Source organism: Sorghum bicolor, chromosome 3 (genome assembly GCF_000003195.3).
Source record: "Sorghum bicolor cultivar BTx623 chromosome 3, Sorghum_bicolor_NCBIv3, whole genome shotgun sequence".
NCBI classification, from domain to species: Eukaryota; Viridiplantae; Streptophyta; class Magnoliopsida; order Poales; family Poaceae; genus Sorghum; species Sorghum bicolor.
In genome coordinates this window covers 57853114-57874025 of record NC_012872.2, presented here as the reverse complement: position 1 = coordinate 57874025, position 20912 = coordinate 57853114, and the positions used below count along the sequence as shown (strand labels likewise).

The 20912-nt window shown below is 41.7% G+C and overlaps 3 protein-coding genes across 3 annotated transcripts; all 3 read right to left on the bottom strand.

The window, feature by feature from the left end:
* On the bottom strand, window positions 3696-9533 carry LOC8058245 (phospholipase A1-II 2). Its single transcript, XM_002456013.2, has 3 exons — window positions 9356-9533; window positions 7624-8306; window positions 3696-4493 (listed from the first exon to the last, which is right to left on the bottom strand). Exons 2-3 carry the CDS (start codon window positions 8218-8220, stop codon window positions 3864-3866), a joined length of 1227 nt encoding a protein of 408 aa, XP_002456058.2. The 5' UTR covers window positions 8221-8306; window positions 9356-9533; the 3' UTR covers window positions 3696-3863.
* On the bottom strand, window positions 9985-13703 carry LOC8058244 (phospholipase A1-II 1). Its single transcript, XM_002456012.2, has 2 exons — window positions 13038-13703; window positions 9985-10698 (listed from the first exon to the last, which is right to left on the bottom strand). The coding sequence occupies exons 1-2, from the start codon at window positions 13635-13637 to the stop codon at window positions 10117-10119; spliced, it is 1182 nt and encodes a 393-aa protein (XP_002456057.2). The 5' UTR covers window positions 13638-13703; the 3' UTR covers window positions 9985-10116.
* LOC8058243 (putative pentatricopeptide repeat-containing protein At5g52630) lies at window positions 15829-17786 on the bottom strand. The gene has a single exon (XM_002456011.2). The coding sequence runs from the start codon at window positions 17761-17763 to the stop codon at window positions 15985-15987; it is 1779 nt and encodes a 592-aa protein (XP_002456056.1). The 5' UTR covers window positions 17764-17786; the 3' UTR covers window positions 15829-15984.

Here is a 20912-nt window from a genome sequence, read left to right as displayed (position 1 = left end):
CGAGAGCGTCCACCCATGTCGCTCGCATGAAAAGACCGCATGAGTTGTGCGTACATGGAGCCGCTGGGCCCTGAAAGAACAGCATTGGAAAACTGGCCAGAAGAGCATGAATGCGTGACGCGGATCTGCTGTCCATGAGATTGGTAGCCCATGGACTCTAGCACTTTTCCTCGCCTCTCTATCTTGTTTCTGTCCGCGCAAAGAGGTTACACTAACACCGATCGATGTGTGTGCGAGTGGGTGCTAATGAAATCGGCAGCTCTTGCAGTTGTCAGTTTGCTAGTCTCCTGAGCTAAACGGCATGTGCGGAGTCGTTTTCAGTGAAATGGTGCCAGATTCTCTGCGCAAACATTTCCTGGACTTTATTCTTTTGTGGGAAATGAGGAAAAATGTAAGGTTTGCAGGGAAGTGCCCCAAACTCATGAGCTAAACTCAATTGTGAATATCTTCAATGCAAACATCCTCACCAATTTAGCAGGAGTTGTTTTTGTGTGGAAGGTTTGTGCATAGTTTCAACTACACTTTCGTCATCTCTGCTATTGTCTTCTACAAAACTATTAGGCTCATTTTTTTGGATTAAGGAATAGAAACATTCGAGCCTTCACATTCATAAGTGAATGCTTATGGCCAACATTACAAGATGATAGGTACTTAGACCAAGATCCGCTAAACGGACACTAAAGGGCACTAAGATCAGGACCCCTCTCCACTGAAAGCGTAAAAAACAAGAGCCAAAGACCAGAACACTTATAGCCAAATAAAGTGCCGATACAAAAAAGCCATATGATTCTACATTCTTATCCTTCTATGGTTTTTTCACGGATAGGCTTCGAAAATTTATAACACCACGTCTTTAAGATGCCTACAGCCTTCTTTCAAACCATTCTCTCTTCCTCCTTAGACAGCAGGGATCCCCTGTCCAAGTCTTTTTCTGGTCTGAAAATTACAACCAATTTCCTCGTTCTCCTTAGTCCCCACGCTTCCTCTACTAACCATCTCCTCAATCCATTTACACCAGATCGGTGAGAAGCCCTTCATCCTGAGAGTTTGTTGCACATTTAGACCAATTAACTTTATCATAAGCCTTTTCAAAGTCCAGTTTTAGGATTACCCCATCCTTCTTCTTATCCAATTCATGAATCATTCTAGAATATTCCTCCCTGGCAAAAAGGCCGTCTATGACTTTCTCACTACTTTATCAACTACAGTCAGCCTATCAGCCAAGACCTTAGGCCTTGTTTACTTTCATCCAAAAAATCCAAAATTTTTCAAGGTTCCCCATCACATCGAATCTTTATACGCATGCATGAAGTATTAAATATAAATAAAAATAAAAACTAATTGCACAGTTTGGTCGGAATTGACAAGACAAATCTTTTGAGCCTAATTAGTCTATGGTTGGACAATAATTACCACAAACAAACAAAAGTACTACAGTGTCGTGAAATTTTTTCCCTTCACAAACTAAACAAGACCTGTACAGCTAGATTTGCTTGACTTCTTGTTCCTTTGGGATTAGAGTGATCGTACCAAAATAAAGGTTAAAGAGGGGTAGATTACTTACATGAAACTCTGAAAACATGGCCATTAGGTCATTTTTTACGAGAGACCAAAACACTTGGAAGAACTCCGCCGAGCCTTATTATGTTTCTGATTCATCAAGAGAGAAATCGTTTCTATGCGATGATCCAAACAAATCTTTATAATATTTTTGTTATGACAATTTGTAAGTTTTTCTGCACCTCGATCACTTTCCCTTCTTGTTCTAGCCAAAAGATTCTTTTTCCCTTCTCTTTCCATTTGCCACCATTTGGAAATACTTAGTAGTATTATCCCCTTTTAGCAGCTCTTTAGTCTTTTCCCTTTAGAACCATCTAATCTCTTCTTCTTGATGCATTTGTGCAATTCTTTCTTTCAGACTGCTTCAAGTCTAGTTCTTGTTGGCTAAGGACTTGGGATTCTGCTTTTCTATCAAGTTCCCCATCTAGCCGAAACTCTTTCTTGAAATTTCCATCCACATTCTTTGTCCATCCTCTAAAAATGTCTCAGCCTTCTGATCTTATTCTGCTATTTCTTTATAGGAGTAGATCTATAATCTACACTTTTCCAAACCTTGGCAACCTTCTAAAAAAAATCCTCCTGAGGAACCAGCTAAGCCCAAATTTGAACTCAGGTTGGCTGTCGACGTGTACCTTCTCACCGGTGCTTAAATGCATGGGTGTATGATCCTAAATTTCCCTATTTTCAATGCATCAACAGTGAAAGGGAAATATTTGCTCCCACTCCATGCTGGCAAGCATACTGTTTAACTTTCCATAAGGTATATTTTTAGAGTGGCCCAAGTGATATTTCTTCCTAAAATTTCAATCTTCCTTAGATCCAAGCTATCTATAATGGCACTAAGGCCTTGTTTAGTTATATCCGAAATTTAAAAACTTTAAGATTTCTTGTCACATCAAATCTTGCGGCACATGAAGCATTAAATATAAATAAAAAATAACTAATTGTACAGTTTGCCTGTAATTTATGAGACGAATTTTTTGAATCTAGTCAGTCAATGGTTGGATAATAATTGCTAAATACAAATAAAAATAATACGGTATCCAAAAACTTTTCACCCATAAAAACCTAAATAAAAAGTGCTATCGGTTGTCAAACACGTCATTATTTTTCTCACTTGGATTCTAGATAATATTAAAGTCTCTACCCATCAGCTACCTACTTTCCTGCACGCCTGAATTAACTCGGTCAGAATTTTTTAAAAAAACTCTGGTTGTGCAGCTCCATAAAGAGCCACTAAACACCAGTGAATAGGCTCATGCCGGTATGATGCAATATTAGTAATCGTCATCCGTAGATTCTTCTATTTAGCAGCAATGATGGTTAAGATTAATTAGGCTCATATATAAATGCTCGATTGGTAAGTCGATGGGTAGCAAGGTAGCAAGGGCGCCATCAACTTCAGTTTTGATTTAAGGTTAGTGATGGGTGGGGTCAATGTAGAGTGGGGAAGTATGCTAGCTACATGTTATAGGTTAGTAGTGTGTGAGAAATAAAGCCAGGGCAATGACTTGGGGCATGCACACAAGGCACAGAACAGATAACATGTATATCAAAGTATAAAATTCTAAATTAAGATAGTGTATAATCGTACTATATAAGTAAGTATACAAATGCAGTGATAGTACATTGTAAGTAAAAACACATTATAAAAAATATACAAATGCAGCGATAGTACATTGTAAGTAAAAACACATTATAAAAAAATTATGAGAAATACTGTCTCCGTAAGTGGTCGGAGACCTCCAAGAAATACCCACCTCTCAAAATCATCTACTAGATACAAATGTCCTAAGACGACCGCCTCTATAAATTATTATTAGCACGGTAGTCATTGTATAACCTTCGCCCCTCCTAGTGCGCCTAAGAGGCACGTCGATGTAACAAACTGTTTTTCTCAATCTTAATACAATGATGCACAAACCTTTTAAGTATTCGAGAAAAAACATAGGTGGTCATTTTAAGCATCCACAGGCATATTAGGATGCCCGTCTTTATAAATAATTGTATCAAAAAATATTTTATTACTTTTCCGTCTCTGTAAGTTAGAGCACGCTAGAACAATCTTAGGTACACATCATGTTAGAACTAGTACTCTATTAGTTTTTTACGGATAGTTTTATTTGAGCTCTAAGTTTAATATCTTTAATTATTGTTAGACATATAATTCATTTCACCATTCAGTGCTCCCAAGACCTTTCAAAACATCGGGATAAGATCAATAGTAGCAACACAAAACACAATCGGCTGGCTTCGCCTGGCGGGACTGGACGACGTCCAAATCATGCTTGTTTCTGGTTGCTCTACAAGTCGACGTTGTCATCCTCGTCTTCGTAGTCTGGCTCATGGTCCTCCAAGACCCACCTCCCGTCGGGCCCTTTCACCATATTCTTGTTGTGGTGCACCTTCCAGCCCACGGGCACCGGGTACTCGTCGGCGAGGCAGTCGTCGAACTTGTTCACCAGCGCAACGTCCCGGTCCACCACCAGCTCGAACCCGCCGTGGTCGCCCTGCCAGCCGGCGACGCCGTGGAGGTGGACCTCGAGGTCGTGCGACTGCGACTCGTTGCCGTGGGGCTTGAGGAACGGCGACCGGCGCGTGTCGATGAGCAGCTCGACGCCCACGTCGGCGTAGCCCACGGGCGGGTAGTGCGGGATGCGGTCCGGCCTGTTCCGGATGCGGAGCATCCGGAGGTCCGGGAGGCGGTGGAAGACGTCCCGGAAGTCGCGGTCCCCCGTGCGTGGGCTGCCGAACACGATGGCTGTCACCGGAGCACGGCGGCTGTCGTAGCCCGGGGTCTTGTTGTAGGCATTGGCGACGATGTCGGCGGCGTTCAGGGTGGCCATGGTCGCGCCGAGGCTGTGGCCAACCACGGTGATGCTCGTCTCCTCGTCCTTGTATTTGTCCATTAGCCTTGCGATCTCTGTCAACACCTGCATGCTCGCACAATTAATAACTTGCTAAGTACATGCCAAAAAAAAGGAAGCTAGGAGATAATAATCTAATAATCTCTAGACTTACTTGTATAGTACATCTAAACCGATGTTCACTGAGTATTAAAACACACAACTATTCAAAAAATAAAAAGAATAGTATAACATATAAATGCACACACATTCGAGCTTCTTCAATATCCTTTTACCTGACTCCGCTGCCACACCTTTCTCAATCATGCATCGCCTTAAACATCGTTAATCATAGTACTGCTGTTATAGCATTGCTTATCGATCTTGCCCTTTTCTTTGGGCACCGTAAGGTTGACAATCATTGTCCTTCCTCAACAGTGAATAGCATCTCATTTTTGTTTTCCATCCTTCAGCACAGCTCTCATCAAACTTTTTTTTTGGCTATATCTCCATATCACACAATGCCCTCCTCCTTCTCTAGGCACTCTGTTATCAACTTGCATTAGCAGCCTTAACTCTGCCACGCCTGCTTGACACAGCGACACTTACCTCAAAGGCTCAAAGTACTACTAATCGAGGGACTATTGCCGGTCTGAAAATTTTCAGATTCTGTAGTGTCCATACAGAATAGGGATCCCCTGGGGTTGCCATTGTAGAACTAGTAGAGTTTTGCTACATCAACAATACATCTGGAGAAGGACCATTATTGGACGGCCAATACTCACCGCTGGCGCTACCAAAATCTTGGCATTATTTTCGTTTTTAATTCCAGGCAATGCACTTCGTAAGGAAAGAGTTAAAAGAACAGTGTTCAGTTCCAGTTGCAGATTGTATGTCATGCATTGTGAATATGAATCTTCCGGAGCTGCAATTGCATTGCCTGAATTTTAAGGGCTTGTATGAGGCCCATATCCTGGCAGCAATACCCGCCTCCTTGTATACATAGCATGCAATTCTAGGCCCATATCATGAATGTGCATGTATTCTGATTTCAGCATTGAGTGATCTGTGATCTAAGGACTAGAATGAACCCACATATTTCTTAGAATAATGATTGATGTTGATTTGGTGGAAGAAAGCAAGTTGCTATATATAAGAAACGAGAATTTGCCAAGAATTCCTCAAATATTTCTAATAATCTAATCAACTGTTTGCAGTCATCGGATTGCTTTGCCTAGACAACTGATGCGCTAATTAACTGCTCATGTAGTATTTGATTGATGTTTTCATCAGTTATATATATTGCTGAACTTGTACTTAAAGACAAAGCATGAATCACACTTACTACTCAACTAGGACACCTGATGCAACCAAACCAACAACAATCCACTCGACAATCACATCTTCACGAGAAAACTAAACAACACCTTATCTTCACGCAACCGTCATGAGGCAAGCAAAATCCATGCCATGCGTCATGATGAGGATAGCTTCCAAGGTGTAGAAGTGCATGCCATAAGTTTTTTTTTTGAAAAATTAGCAGGAGCTCTACTTCTCAATTAAGAAAGGAAATAAGTTATATGTACAAGAAAATCGAGACATCCAGCTAGCCGCACTGGGCAAACATAAAAACAGGAAACACCCGGCGCTCCTACACAGTGGGGCTAAGTCTGGTTGTTAAACACTCTAAAGTGCATGTTAATGTTCTCCTTGGCTTTCAAGGCCACTTGTCGAGCATCTATGACTGTGTCTTGGAAAATCCTTTTGTTTCTTTCCTTCCAAATGTTCCACATCGTGTATATCACCACCCAGTTAAAGTGTCGTCGTCGCTCTCTTGGAACTTTGGTTGCCGCTTGTTCCCACCACATTCTTATCTCTGTCGGTTGGGTCTGATGTCGGATTAAGTCCGTGTCAAAATGCTCCCACACCAACACAAGGCACCAGACCTCTTTAGCTACTGGGCATAGCATAGTGATAAGTTGTTATTTAGGACATATATAGGGCATCATGTTATGACCAACTTCATCACCAAGAGATGTTTTGCGACCCAACTTGGTGATTTGTAAGTTGTCACTGTGTTAAGACAATAGCAATATGTATGTCACAATTTTCTCCTCTCCTCTTGAATTGAAACGGCAATACATTTTGTTGTAGTGAACTCAACAAGCATAAGGACAGCACTCTTGTTTTGCACGGATTAGTAATACTCCCTCCATACCTGAATTAGTTGACATTTAGGACATGATTGTGCTTACCAAGGAGTGATTAATTAGAGGGTATTTTTCCTCCTTTGCCCTTATTAAATAAAACCACATGTGTTACTTTTACAACAACGTTGCATAGTTTGATTGGCTAGTTCTCTATGGTGTAAGGCTGGAGGTTGACTGTTCGAATCTTCGCAAGCACACTTTTTTTGATGGTAGAAGGCGGACGGACAGGGGCATTCGCGTCCAAACTGTGCACAGCGTCATGTTTTGAGAGAACGGGCTAACAGGCTAAAACGACAAGTAATTCAGGTATGGAGGGAGTAATTCTAAGAGACAAATATTAGACATCCATAGACAAATTTGGGGTCATAGCTGATCAAATTGCTTTCATTCGCTCTCCCTTATTTGCCCATATTCTAAGGTAGTACTCATGTAGATACTTTGTTTTTATCCAATCAGGATAGATTTCAGTTACAAATTATTGTATTTTCCACCTCTATTTTTTTTGTGCTCTCCTTAGCATCGCTCTTCGGTCTGTGTTTGATATGTCAATAGCTCAAATTCTCTCATTTGTACTTTTTCCCATGTGTGTCTATTAAAAGAATTAAAGTGGAGACTCAAAAGGAGTCTCCAACTGCTGATTGTGGAAGAAGGCAGTCACTGTCTTTGGGGAAAGAAAGCATTTTAAGCCCTGTTTTGATGCAAAGCATTTTGGAGTTTTAGAAAAATATTATGATTTTGTAAAATACTTTGGTTTTGAATGGCCATGAAGTGTTTGGAAGCAGTAAACTAGTTTTGAAAACCATAATATTGAAATTGTAGTCTTTTTGGAGTGTTAAAGACTCCACTCTAAAAGAATAAGTTAGAAAACTATAAACCCTCTTCTTAACAGTTTATAAAACTCTAAAATAATATGAACTGCAACAAAAACAAGATGCAATAGTACTACTGTACAACACATGAACTGGACTGCAAGAGTTCAAAAAGAAGCGGCAGAGCAGGTCACACACCTGCATTCTGGCGCTCTGCTTGCTCAGGTTGGAGCCTTCGTCGGCCGACGTGTAAAGCGACAGGTACCCGCGGTGCACCGACGGGTCGGAGCCGCCGGCGCCCTCCGGACCCAGGATACCCGCCGCCGAGGCGAGCGCGAGCTTGAGGTCGGCCACCCACTCGAGCGCGCGCTGCGTGCCGCGCCACGCCACGACGATGTCCCTGCGCCCGAGCGCGGCGGCGCCCTGGTCCGTGGCCACGGCGACATACCCCATCCAGTTGCACTCCCTGGCGCGGCCCTGCCGGCAGAGCGGCCGGAGGAGCACCTTCCCGCGCACCTCGGCGCTGGCCGTGGCGTAGAGGTACCGCGTGGCCTCGTACCACCCGGGGCGGGACACGTCCACGCGCCGGAACAGGTCGGCGCGGCGGTACCGGCACATCCCGGCGTTCGGGGACCGGCTCTCGCCGATGAACGCCTCGTACGTGGCCATGATCATCTCGCCGTAGGTGATGAGGCAGCGCCGGAGGTTCACGTCTAGCGGGTCCAGCAGGCCCTCCCAGTGGTTGCTGCCGTGCAGCTCCCTCCACCGCCCGGCGGCCATGTCGCCGGAGAACATTTGTTATGGGCGTTTGGCTATCGATCTGAGTTCTGGAGGTTTGTGGTCCTGTGCCTCCCCCTTTGCCAACCTGTGTGGTACTGCAACTGCAAGGTTATAAGTTGAGGCCTTGTTTAATTGGTGAAGGAAAAAATTTCGCGACACTGTAGCACTTTCGTTTGTTTGTGGTAATTATTGTCTAACTAGGCTCAAAAGATTCATCTCGTCAATTTCGACCAAACTGTGCACACAGTTTTTATTTTTGTCTATATTTAATACTCCATGCATGCGTCTAAAGATTCGATGTGACAGAGAATCTTTAAAAAATTTTGTTTTTTTGGGTGAAAGTAAACAAGACCTGACCTCGGAGCTAGCAAGGTGTGTGTACAAGTGGAGCATTCTTTTGCTCGCATGGCACATGACATGACAGCAGGCATCATGGAAAGAATTCAAGGATCCAGAGGGAAAGAATTCAAACACATGGCACATGTCGATGTATAAGGCCTTGTCTAGTTCGCAAAAATTTTCAAGATTCTCCGTCACATCAAATCTTTGGTCGCATGTATGGAGCATTAAATATAGACGAAAATAAAAACTAACTGCACAGTTTACCTGTAATTTGTGAGATGAATCTTTTGAGCCTAGTTACTCCGTAATTGGACAATGTTTGTCAAATAAAAACGAAATGCTACAGTAACCAAAAGCAAAAAAAATTTACGAACTAAGGCCTAAATTGTTTGAATATGTTGCCAGCTAGTAGAACTGACTATCTGGCAGTATTACGCGCTATGCATTGGTCTTCAGTGGAAATTGATAATTTGACGTTAATATAGCCTTTAGATCCCATTTCTTGACTAAGTTACAGTCTACGGCCACAATGACGCGGCATATTAGATAACAGATTTTGCTTTTCAGAAAGAGAGGGTTAAAAAGCAGTTCTGGATCTATCAGACCAACAACTGCAACTATGGAAAGACGAAAGGAAATGAGATCCATGGGCTGTTGGGCACCCTTTTTGATCGCAAAAAGATGCATGCTGAAATAACAAGCAAAAAATCGCACAGCACAACATTATGCTTATGCCTAATCCGATCCACTGTGTTGAGGGGGAGAAAAAGAAAAACTATCTATCCAGCACTGGGAAGAAGGTGATCACCTCCGCTTTGGAAGAAACTGAACAATTTGGTGGGGGTGAGAAATGGGGGTGGCGGCATGTCAAAACCACCTCTCCCGATCGAGCATCTTGACAAGGGAAGGTGTTGGTCGCCCATGGTCCGTCTGTATGTAGTCCATGACGGATGCCAAGATGAGATCCATGAAAGGGAGAAAGATGTGCTGGGACAGAGGATTCGACTCGGCCAAACCGGAACGAGAATGTTAAAGTCTCTCCCCGCACCACCCTTAAAATATCTCACTTAGGTTCGAAGTTTTCCTCTTAGGTCTTGTTTGGATGTTGTCGTATTCACCTCAATCCACATGGATTGATGTGACTCCTACATCCAAACAAGGCCTTATAGAGTTTTTATGTTTTCCACAAATTCAGTACCTTAAAATCGATATAGAAATACATAACCATAACTGTATCATTAAAGACATAACGTTGCCTTCAAAATTTAGTAAGCCATACTTTTGCCGCACTATATAAATGGAAAAGCTGTTTCCTAATAAGTAATCCAACTATCCAAGAATGTGCACTTTCAATCAAAAATAAAAATAACAAAGATGGTGAAAAACATCCAACGCTGATTTTTTTGTCCAAAGATCCACTGCTCAACAAATTTAGGGTTTATTACAATCGATAAAAGTCAATGAAACTCATGATTTGAATACAGAAAATTAGCCAGGTAGTACAATTTTAAACACAAAGACACACGTGTTCTGGTAACAGACTGGTAAAAGATAGTTTGCCAGGCTACATCAGTCATCATCCTCATGGTCCGCCAGATGCCACCGGCCATCCTTGCCTTTCACCATACCTTTGTTCTGTACCACCCACCATGATGATGGGACAGCAAACTCATTTTTCAGTGCATCTTCATGCTTGTTCACCAAAGCAATGTCTCGATCAACAGCCAACTCGAACCCTCCACTGCTCCCCTGAGCCCCTGCAACCCCGTGCATGTAGCACTCCATGTCATGCCATGTCAAGGGGTTTCCAGGGGACTTCAGGTAGGGTGATTCTCCTGTGTCGATCCTTAGCTCTGTGCCGACATCACTGTATCCTAGCTTTGGCCATTTTGGGACCACATCAGGAGAGTTCCGGACTCGGAGCAATCTCAGATCTGCTGCACTGTCAAATGCTTCCTGAAAATCAGGGTTACCGACTCTGGGGCTTCCAAATACAAACGCGGACACAGGGCAGCTCCTGTTGTAGCCATTGGAGACAATGTCAATTGCATTGATGGTGGCAAGTGCTGCTCCTAGGCTGTGACCTGTTATGGAGATGCTCGTCTCCTCTGTCTTGTACAAATCCTGTATCCTTTTGACCTCGTTTAACACCTGCTAATTTTTGAGAGTTTGATCAACACATGTTTATTATATTTTTAACAAATGATGAGCAAAATGAAGGAGCTATCAAATATGCACAATCAAGGAGACAATGATGCTTTTTGAAGAAACAATCACAAATTTTTTGAGTTCATGTTCTTTTCTCGCTCGCGCCTAGCGCCCTCCATTCCCGGCCTCGTTGGTATCAGTGCAAAATTATTCAGAGGGACGCCGGTTGACTTCTCAACAAAACAGAATCAAATCTTTTATCTTAGAATACTGTGGCTTGTACCATATTTGTGTTTTTGCAGAGTAAGCTTTGGTTGGCTCACAAGTGGTTTATCTTCCACCTGAAATCGTCATGATGTTTCCCTAGTGCTGAGATGGATCAGAAGAAAAATACCCAAGATCTTTTCCTCATTCCTTTTTGAAACTAGCTACAAGTATTGGTATTCACTAAAGGAAAAGGCACCTAAATCGGCTTCAGGTTTTCAACCTAGGCTGGTGGGAGGTTAAATAGCTCCCCACGACCTGGCCAATGTTCCCACTGGTGGGAATCAGAAATTTGTTTTTCTTAGATGGCAGACTAACCTTTAACATTACCTGTCAAGGCACTTTAACTAATTTCTATAGTTACTTATTAAATCAAACCACCTAAAATTTGTGCATTGTTGAAGGGTGTTTATTTATTGACACCTTGATGAGTTTCCAATGGTGAAGGGGTCTACACCGCCCTAGTTCAATCCCAAAGATGCAGCCTCGGTGGGTCATCTCTACAACTAAAAATTATAGAAAGGACTCATCTACCATATCCATGGTAAAGCCACAAGTCTCATTTTTACCGTGTCATGATAGGCTATCCCATCAACCTAGGCCCCACTCACCTAGGCCCCACTCACATATCCATGCAAAATTTTTTTAGCGAGTTAAAAAAGTCATAACTCATAAACCAAAAATATAAATTAAATTTCGATTACACCATTAAATTTATTATAACAAATCCTTCAAAACAAAATCACACATGGATATATTTAGATAAAATTTTATTAATAAATATTTATCTTATAAAGATAAAATATTTTCTTTTATTAAGTAGAGACAATATTCTAGGTTCAACGGAGAATGTTCTCTCTTTGTAAAAAAATATTATCAATTTAGAAGAATAGTATTTTGGGTTTAGGTTTATGAAACTGATATTACAATATACATAAAACATACATAAATACATGACATAGATAATAATAAAAAAAAATCTGGAGTAAAAAGCATAAGAAAAAAATAAAAACACAAAATAGAGAAAAATTTCAAATAATGTCAAAGGGTTACTTTTCAAATATCGTAAATATATTTATAGAACATTAACATTACTAAATACATCATAGAACATCATTAAATATATTATAGAACATCACATCTATTATAGATTTACATGTATACTAAGTGAACACCATAAAAAAAATAGAACATCACATGTATACTACGTAAACATGACATAACACAGCATAGAACACTAAATATATACTACATAAACATCGCATATATATAGAAAATAAAAATAAAAAATAAAATTACTAAGAAGAAAAATATAAAAACAAACATGATTAACAAATGATAAAAAGTGCATAGAGCAAATAAAATAAATGAATAATTTAAATAAGGATAAAAAGAAGATTAAAAGAAATTAAAATATAAAATAAGAATGAAGAAACATAGAAAACCTGAAAAGAAAAAAGAAAAACAAATAGAAGCAAGGAAGAACAATAAAACTAAAACCAAAAGAAAAAGAAAAAGAAAATAAAAGGTAAAATTAAAACAAGAAAAGAATAAGAAAAGGACAGGAAATGAAATAAAATCAAAAAACGAAAACTGAAAAGAAATGAAAAAGGAAGAATATAGACAGAAAATTTAAAATAACAATAAAGAAACATAGAGTATATGGATTTTAAAATCCGTAACAACGTATGGGCATTAACCTAGTCTATTTAAAAAGGTAAAATAGTCCTTGTGCTCATTTCTGAGTGACCTGAACGGCACTTCTCAAGAACCACTACTCAACTAGAGAACACCTACCTAGTTCAAAAGGCAAAGCAGTCCTTGACACTTAGATATAGTGCTTACAAATCATGCTGTTTTAATTAAGCAATGCTCTTTACAGATACCATGTTGTTCTTTCCTTTGCTTGAACTCTAATGAAGCAACACTTTCACTTCAAGCATATACATGATTAGAAAGCACAATACACTCTAGAGTATAGACCTTGCTGTTTAACTTGTTCACAGATTGGTATTATTTTCCTCAGATCAGAAAATTTTGTATTGTTTAATAAATATTCTAGAATTTGAATGAGTTACCTGATGTCTTGCACTCTCTTTGTTGTATTGTGACCCTGGATCAGCACTTGTGTAGACTGAAAGCCACCCTCCATGCACACAGGGGTTAGTTGCGCTGCCTGGAAGAACTATTTCTGAAGCAGGCACCAAGGAAATATCAAGATCATCCATCCACTCTACCATCCGTATTGTGCCACGCCATGCCACCACCACATCCCGCCTCCCAAGCACTTCCTTACCCTCGTCTGTAGCTACTGCAACAAATCCCATCCAATTTGACTGCCTGCTCCATGCTGCCTTTGAAAGAGACTTAACCATGAATCCATCAGGTAAGCTGACAGTACACATTGCATATATGAACTTTGTAATCTCATACAAATTTGGGTTTGATACATCCACCCGGCTGAGGAAGTCTCTGCGGTTGAAGAGGCAAGACCCAGCATACCTTGATCTTCTCTCTCTGTTTAGCCCAGTATAGGCTGCCTGGGAGAGCTCACCATAGTTGATGATATTCCTACGAAGGTCGAGGTCGAGAGGATCAACCAGGCCCTTCCAATAATTCAAGCCATTGAGTTCTTTCCATCTTTTGGCAATGTTTCCCATCCCTCTTATAAGACTCATCTTTGCTGTGTGTGCCTCTCTTTCTCTTGCTTGGTTTTCTACGTGCTACAAGAAAACAGAACTTCATGTTCCACCTGCACATATATAGGTATGGCAGGTGGTAGCTTGTCCATCAGATTTTCAGTTCAGTATGCATGAAGAATAGAAGCTCCCCTGTCATTCTTTCAGCTTATCAATCTGCCGGCCAACATGGGCAACATGCATCCTGGATTTCAAAGCATAAAGAAGCTTGCACGGATCAAATAAGGACCTAAAAAGAAATAGACCAATTATCTTTATGCCACCTGTACTAACCAGACAAAGTAGGGAAAGGCAAATAATGTGCAGCCTTCCATATCTTTGCGTCCCTCTCAAGATAGGCAAATACCTTCTAGGACCAGTAGCCAGCAGTGGACCAACTTGAACCTTCTGCTGCTCTCCAGCCAACAGGCCAGTGTAAAGGTAAAATACAGTTTGCAGCCTCCGGACCATCATCCAAACTAGATGCATCCATCAAATCATGCAGAAAGCTAAAGCATTGGACAGTGAAAATCTTTACTAATCATGCTTTTTTTAGGATATATGTACAATGATACGTTTGTCATCACCAAAAGAAAATTGCAAACATCGAACATACAAAAATCAGCAATTCTGCATGCAAAGGATGGATGCAACCAACTCAGGAGTCTCCTTTATAAACAACATACATACAGACACAGGAAAGCTGCCCTAAAGCACTAATCGCGATAACTTGGTAAGGAGTAGCATGATTAGCTTAGGTTTCACTGTATCCCAACAAAGATTTTGTCCTTTTCAGGTTAAGACAGGTCTAGTTGGTTTGAAGATTTTTGGTCTCAGCAGTTTCCTTTCTAGAGAGCCTTATAAAAATATTTACCAACCTCAGTTTCCAAATACTTGGATACTTTGACCAATGACCAAAATGCCCTCATAAAGTTATATAGAATACTTACATAGTACTTTTATAGGAGCAAGTGCCAAGTATTCAGAAGCAAATAAAGTGGTCAAAAGTGTCAAGTATTTGGAAACAGGGGTTGATAATAACATAGATACACCTCATTAACCTACCTGTCACTTTCCAAAATACTCCCTCTGTCAAACTTATGTTCTAGGATTGTCCCAAGTCAAACCATTGTGTTTGATCAATTGATATTAATAAGGAGCAATACCATTACCAATTGGTGTCACAAGTGTTGATACTTTTACGTATAAATTTAGTCAAACTTTGGATGTTAGACTTAGGACAATCCTAGAACATTATTTTTTTTTGGAAGGGGGGGGGGGGGGGGGCGAGGGAGAATGTTTTGTTGGTATATCAGCATTAAATATCAAGCCTTGACCAAACACACACAATTTAGTACCTCAATCAATTAATTTAATTGAATACACCTCAAAAATAAAGGAACCATCATGCATTCAAAGTAACAACTTTGTTTTCCCTTTTAACTTTTTATGTAAGTCCCAACTATTGCAATATAAATTAAGGATAACAACACAAATAAATTGAAAGGTCACTTCATCAGTGCTTCCCAGATCTGTGCAGAGAAACTTGCAAGTACTTCCCTGAGACATCAAACATTTGAAGAAATACAACCTTCCAACTTCCATGCACAAGAAAGTAACAGAACAGTCTCAAGTATTACACAATGCTTTGCTCATTAAACTGAGCTTGATAATAAACATATAATATCCTGCCTGAGCACTAGTATTACATGATCATATGATCCCTGTAATTCTGCATTAAAGGTGATGACCTTCAATCCAAAGGAAACAATACTTTTGTAGTTTTATTACCTAAACTGTAAGCAGTTAGTTCTAGGTTCAGTTTAGTGCTTTTTCTTAACCTGCTTTAACCTTGTCGCAAAACAGAATGGGATCATCATGACACACTAACAAGTGAACTGAGAGATATGTAATGCGACGAGCGCATGATTGAAAAACATGCACCATTAATTGGAGCCATAAGATAATACCATAAGTTACAGATTTTCAGGCAGCTGCACTCGAAATCTTGTTTGACAATACTGCACCTGTTACTGTCCAAATGCATATTCTAGGACATTGAGCAGAAACCTAAATGCCGTGTGGACCCTGAGGTACAAGATTGCATCCTATGTGCAAAGATAATACTTTTCCAAAGAATACTCTGAACTGTTGCAGTGTCCAAAGAAATAAAAAAATTGGTCTTTTTCAATTATGTGAAACTCATATATCAATACTCCTTTATTATCATATCACCACTAAACTGAAAAAGGTATATTTACTGAGGAAACATGAGTTTCCCTTCTAGATGAATCCATATAGAGAAAAAAAAAAATCAAGAACACATCAGAGAGAACATATTGGTCCCTTACCAGAAATCTCCACAAGAGCACACCCCATCTTCAAATCGGTGGAACCGACGATTATCCCTAAGAACCACAACTCTACCTGTGCACTTAGTTAGATACTTAATTGCACTGTGGCAATCATCACACACGCGCAAATTCTTCATAACTCGAATTGGTACACCTTGTGGAACAATCAAAAGACCTAATCCTATTGCTAGCCTTTCACTGTGATACCTCACTGTTGCCCGCTTCTCATCCCCATCCACATCCTTAACCACTGCACTAGTGTCTGCCACATAACCAGCTGCTTCCATCTTCTCACCAACTTTCTCTAGCACCTTGTAAATTTCCTCGCTTCGTTGGTGTCTCCTGCAGTTCGATACAAAGGTATGCACCTCCCCTGCAGCTTCCAACCAGCTAAGTCCTGTTTCTTTCCGTACACCTGCATCACGCATTGCTTTCCTAGCAAGAGCTGCATCAATATGCCTTCCTGCAGCTGCATATGTGCTTGACAAAAGCATATGTGCCCCAGAGCTGCGTGACCCAGTCTCAAACAGCCTCTTCGCAGCAATTTCTGCTGTGTCAGCATCCTTAAATATACGACATGACATGAGTAGTGCACCCCAAACAGACTCTGGTGGTTCCATGGGCATGGACTCAATAAGATCAAGTGCTTCCTTTATACGTCCTACACGACCAAGTAGGTCAACCATTGAAGCATAATGTTCAGCCTGTGGTTCAATACCATAATCTTTCATGAGAGAAAAATATCGCTTCCCCTCATCAACAAGGCCAGCATGGCTACAAGCAGTGACCAAGCACAGGAAGGTTATGTGATTGGGCCGGAATCCAGCATTCTGCATCTCCATAAAGCGCTCAAATGCTGCAGCAGTATGCCCATGCTGAGCAGATGCAATGAGCACTGCATTCCAAATGCCAAGGTTCTTCTCAGGTGCTTCATTGAACACCCGGTAAGCACACTCTACAAGCCCACACTTTGAGTAAACCGAAACAAGTGAGCTACCCACAAAAGGTGATGCATCAAGCGCTGTCTTTGTAGCCCTGGCATGCACCTGGGCTCCAAGCTCAAAGAGTGTCGCTGCAGCACATACTCGGATGATGGAAGAAACTGTGAAGTCATTCACCGGCACGGCCTCCTCAAGTGCCAAGCGGAAGATTCCCATCGCTGCAGGATGCATCCCCGCGTCAGCATACCCACAGATGAGTGCGGACCAGGAAACAACATTCCGTTCCGGCATTTCATCGAATAACCGTCGGGCGTCTGCAAGGTGGCCGCACTTGGCATACATGTCGAGAATCGCCGACCCAACAAACACGTCGCCCGCGAACGGAGTCTTGGCGGCGAGGCCGTGGAGCGCGTGAGGGGCGAACGGAGGGCGCGACAAGGTCTCTGCAGCGGCGACGGCCTTCGCAGCCGAAGGGATGTTGCGGTCGGTGGCGGGGACGCCCGCCGCGAGCATGCGGCGGAACGTGTCGAAGGCGGCGGCGGCGAGTCCGTTCTGGGCGAAGGAGGAGATGAGGGAGGACCATGCCGCGGGAGAGGGCGGCGCGGGGAGGTCGAGGAAGGCGCGGAGCGAGAGGTCCGGGAGCGCGCAGCGCGCGTAGAAGGTAAGGAGGTGGTGCCCGAGCAGCGTGTGGGAGGAGGCGGTGGCGGGGACATGTCCAGCCTTGAGGAGGTGGCCGTGGAGCTGCTGTCCTTTGGGGAGCGCGCGGGCGGCGGAGAGGGCGACGAGGAGCTCTGCCAGCTCGCGCGCGACGGCAGGCAGCGGCGCGGGCATTGCGGGCGACAGCCTGTGCAGTGGAATGGCACGAGTCGCGCGGGTTGAAATATTTTCGCAGCTGGGCCTGGGCTAATGTAAATGGTGTAAATTTCGATGGCTGGGAGCCTGGCCCGGGATATTTCGACCGTTGCTTCACAGGCCGAGCTAGAACTCAGCCCAACAAAGCCTTTATTTGTTCTCATCGAGAAAGAGAAAGAAAGTCATTGCGATTTGCAATGTAAAACAATGCAAAGTAACACCCCTGCCCAGCTGCCCTATCGGAATGCATTGACGTGTGAGTGGTTTTATTGAGTATAGACATATGACTTGAGAACTATACCGTGACGATCCAGTCGTGCATTTAAGTTTAACACATGTGCATCACGATTATAGTTTGCACTAAAGTTCGTATCTTGAAACTTGTATAGAAAAATTGTATGTTATGGGCTCTATTGCTAGTCAACAACCGTCAAGCACCGACGAACAATCCATCGGTACCCAACCACGCATGAATTTTGAGATGTCAAGCAGTAATCACCCTTGGCCCCACTTGTAAATCATACTTGGTAGCTCTCCATGACTCAAAGGCCACCAGGAACTAATCTCTCTCCCCCTTGTCTCACTCTCCTTCTCTCTTTTCCACTCTCTCTCTCTCTCTCTAGTTCTTGCTTCAACCACCCCTTTGATCATCTCTCAAGCAAGGAGGAGGAAGAAAGAGTGGGTAACAAGCAAGAGGAGCATTTAAGGAATACCGAGGAGATCATCCCCAACCAACTCTTGCTAGGAGTTGAGCAAGGAGAGGTTCATTCCCCCTTGCAAGAGGAGGCTTCAAGGAGGAGAAACAACAATGAGGCCGAGTACGAGGTCAAAGAGGAGAATCAAAGTCCTGAAGATCCATCTTCGCCTCTTCTCCATACCTTGGTAGGTTGAATCCTAAACAAGACCTTCTTTTGAATCAAAGAGACCAAAGTTTAGCTAGTTCTTGACACGTAACTCTTTCCAATATCTCAATCTCAACTACACTTGTTACGACCAATGTTCCTTAGTAGATGTGTTCTTTGAGACCTTATAAACACACCTGCAAGACCCCTTGCACATGCATGTACCACACCCACGCTTAGCACCCACAACATCACTTAGTGCACAAGAATTATGCAATTGAGAGGTTCTACTAGAGCACCCTCCGCTAGAAAGTGCCAAATAGAATCCCATGAATAATTCATCAGTCAGTGTTGGAGGGTCGGTCAAAACCCACACTTAGTCATTTTCACTCACAGAACACAAGGTTGGACATATAGTCTGTCCTTCTATGACAGACAATTAGTTGAATTTTCTCTCTCTATTCCAAAGAGGTCATTTTGGTACATGATTAGACGAACAATTCGTCCAACATTGTCGGGTAGTCCATCAATCCTTACACTTAGCACATTTTGTTCTGAGTCCCATGGATGATCTACTATCACCTATTCAACAGTATGGAACTCTGATAAATAGTTTATCACATGTTAACGGACAGTCTACTATCAATGGGTTAACAACACCTATCCTTCACAAGTTTAAGCACTTGTACACTATCAACGGACCATGTGTTTTTATACATGATCATGCATCTATTCAAGCATCTCATATCAATATAAGCATTGCATTTACTCATTCATGTCATACATCATATGGGGGAGGAAGTACACAAGGAGGCGAACCATGAGAACAATTAAGCCTGGGCAAATTACCCGATACCCATTACCCGTACCCAAATTACCCGGACCCGGACCCGAATTACCCAAACCCGCGGTACCCGATCCTAAATTCGGATAGCAATTTTGATTACCCGAAATTAGTTTGGGTAATTCGGGTAGTATCCCCCGGTACCCGAACTACCCGAATTACCCAAATATTTGTCTATATCTTTGTATTTATCATTTGTTATTAGTTAAATATTAGAACTTATCAATTTATTAGAACATAAATCTCTTTGTTTGAACAAGTGATAGTAATATATTATTCTCTACAAAATTCTATTGAAATTCTATACAATTTGCTGCTAAAATTATATATAAATTGCTATTGAAATTTTGTATAGTGTGTTGTTTTTTGAAATTTCGGGTAAATCGGGAATACCCGAACCCGAATTATCGGGTACCCGAAATTGCGGGTAGTGTTTTTTTGGGACTAATATCGTTAACAATTTTCATTACCCGAATTTTGAATTACCCGAACTACCCGACCCGAAAAAATCGGGTAACCCGAATGCCCAGGCTTAAGAACAATGTTGACCTGAACTCAAAGTCGTTGTTCCACCCACCAAGTACGAAGGCTGGCGCCTAAGCATTCTTCTACTATTTACAATTGCATTAACTTGAATGCATTATTTGTTACATTATGTTTCCATATGACTAAAAATCCACTTTACCTATTTGAGCTTGTAGTCTTGTATTGTCTCCATTGTACCTTGTAACATGAATGCTTTGCTTTTGGTAGAACATACTCTATGCTTGCATGCTTAGAAGCGGTAGAAGTTGAGATGGTGATGGATTTCTCACTGCTCGAGTGTTGTAGGAATCTATTATGCTTGCTTATAAGTCAAGTAGACCACTTTACTTTATGCACAAAACACCTTTATGTGAAACCAAACTTTTTTCTTGCTAGATCTTACTGCATGATCCTTGTTTATTTAATTATGGGTAAGTTCTATTATAATTTTCTACTCATGATACTGCTTGTGGAGTTTTTGCAGGTGAGGTCGCCCTCACTTATGGGTTCTTCTATGTGCTTGAGTCCCCCATGGATTATGAATATTAGGGGCCCTCCTTTTGAGGTGTAGGTTCATGGTTGTGGCATGGACCATGGATGTGTATCAAAAAACTATGTCATATGTAAGATTTTCGCTTAGACTATGATGTGTCTTGTGGTGTTATGAACTAATTTGTGGAACAATGTGTTGTACACTTAAGTAGCACATTTCTTTAATGTGATGTGAACTTGTGGTGGATCATGTAGCACCTTGTCTTTTGCAATTGATCTTGGATAAAGGCTGAATAGATGCATGCTATATGAGTAGTACATGAGGATGACTAGACAAGTTGGGTTTGGGCTAAGTGCGATCAGTGGACAACATCCTAGACTAAGAACTCGATCTGGTAGCATAGCCTAACCATCATGTCATATAC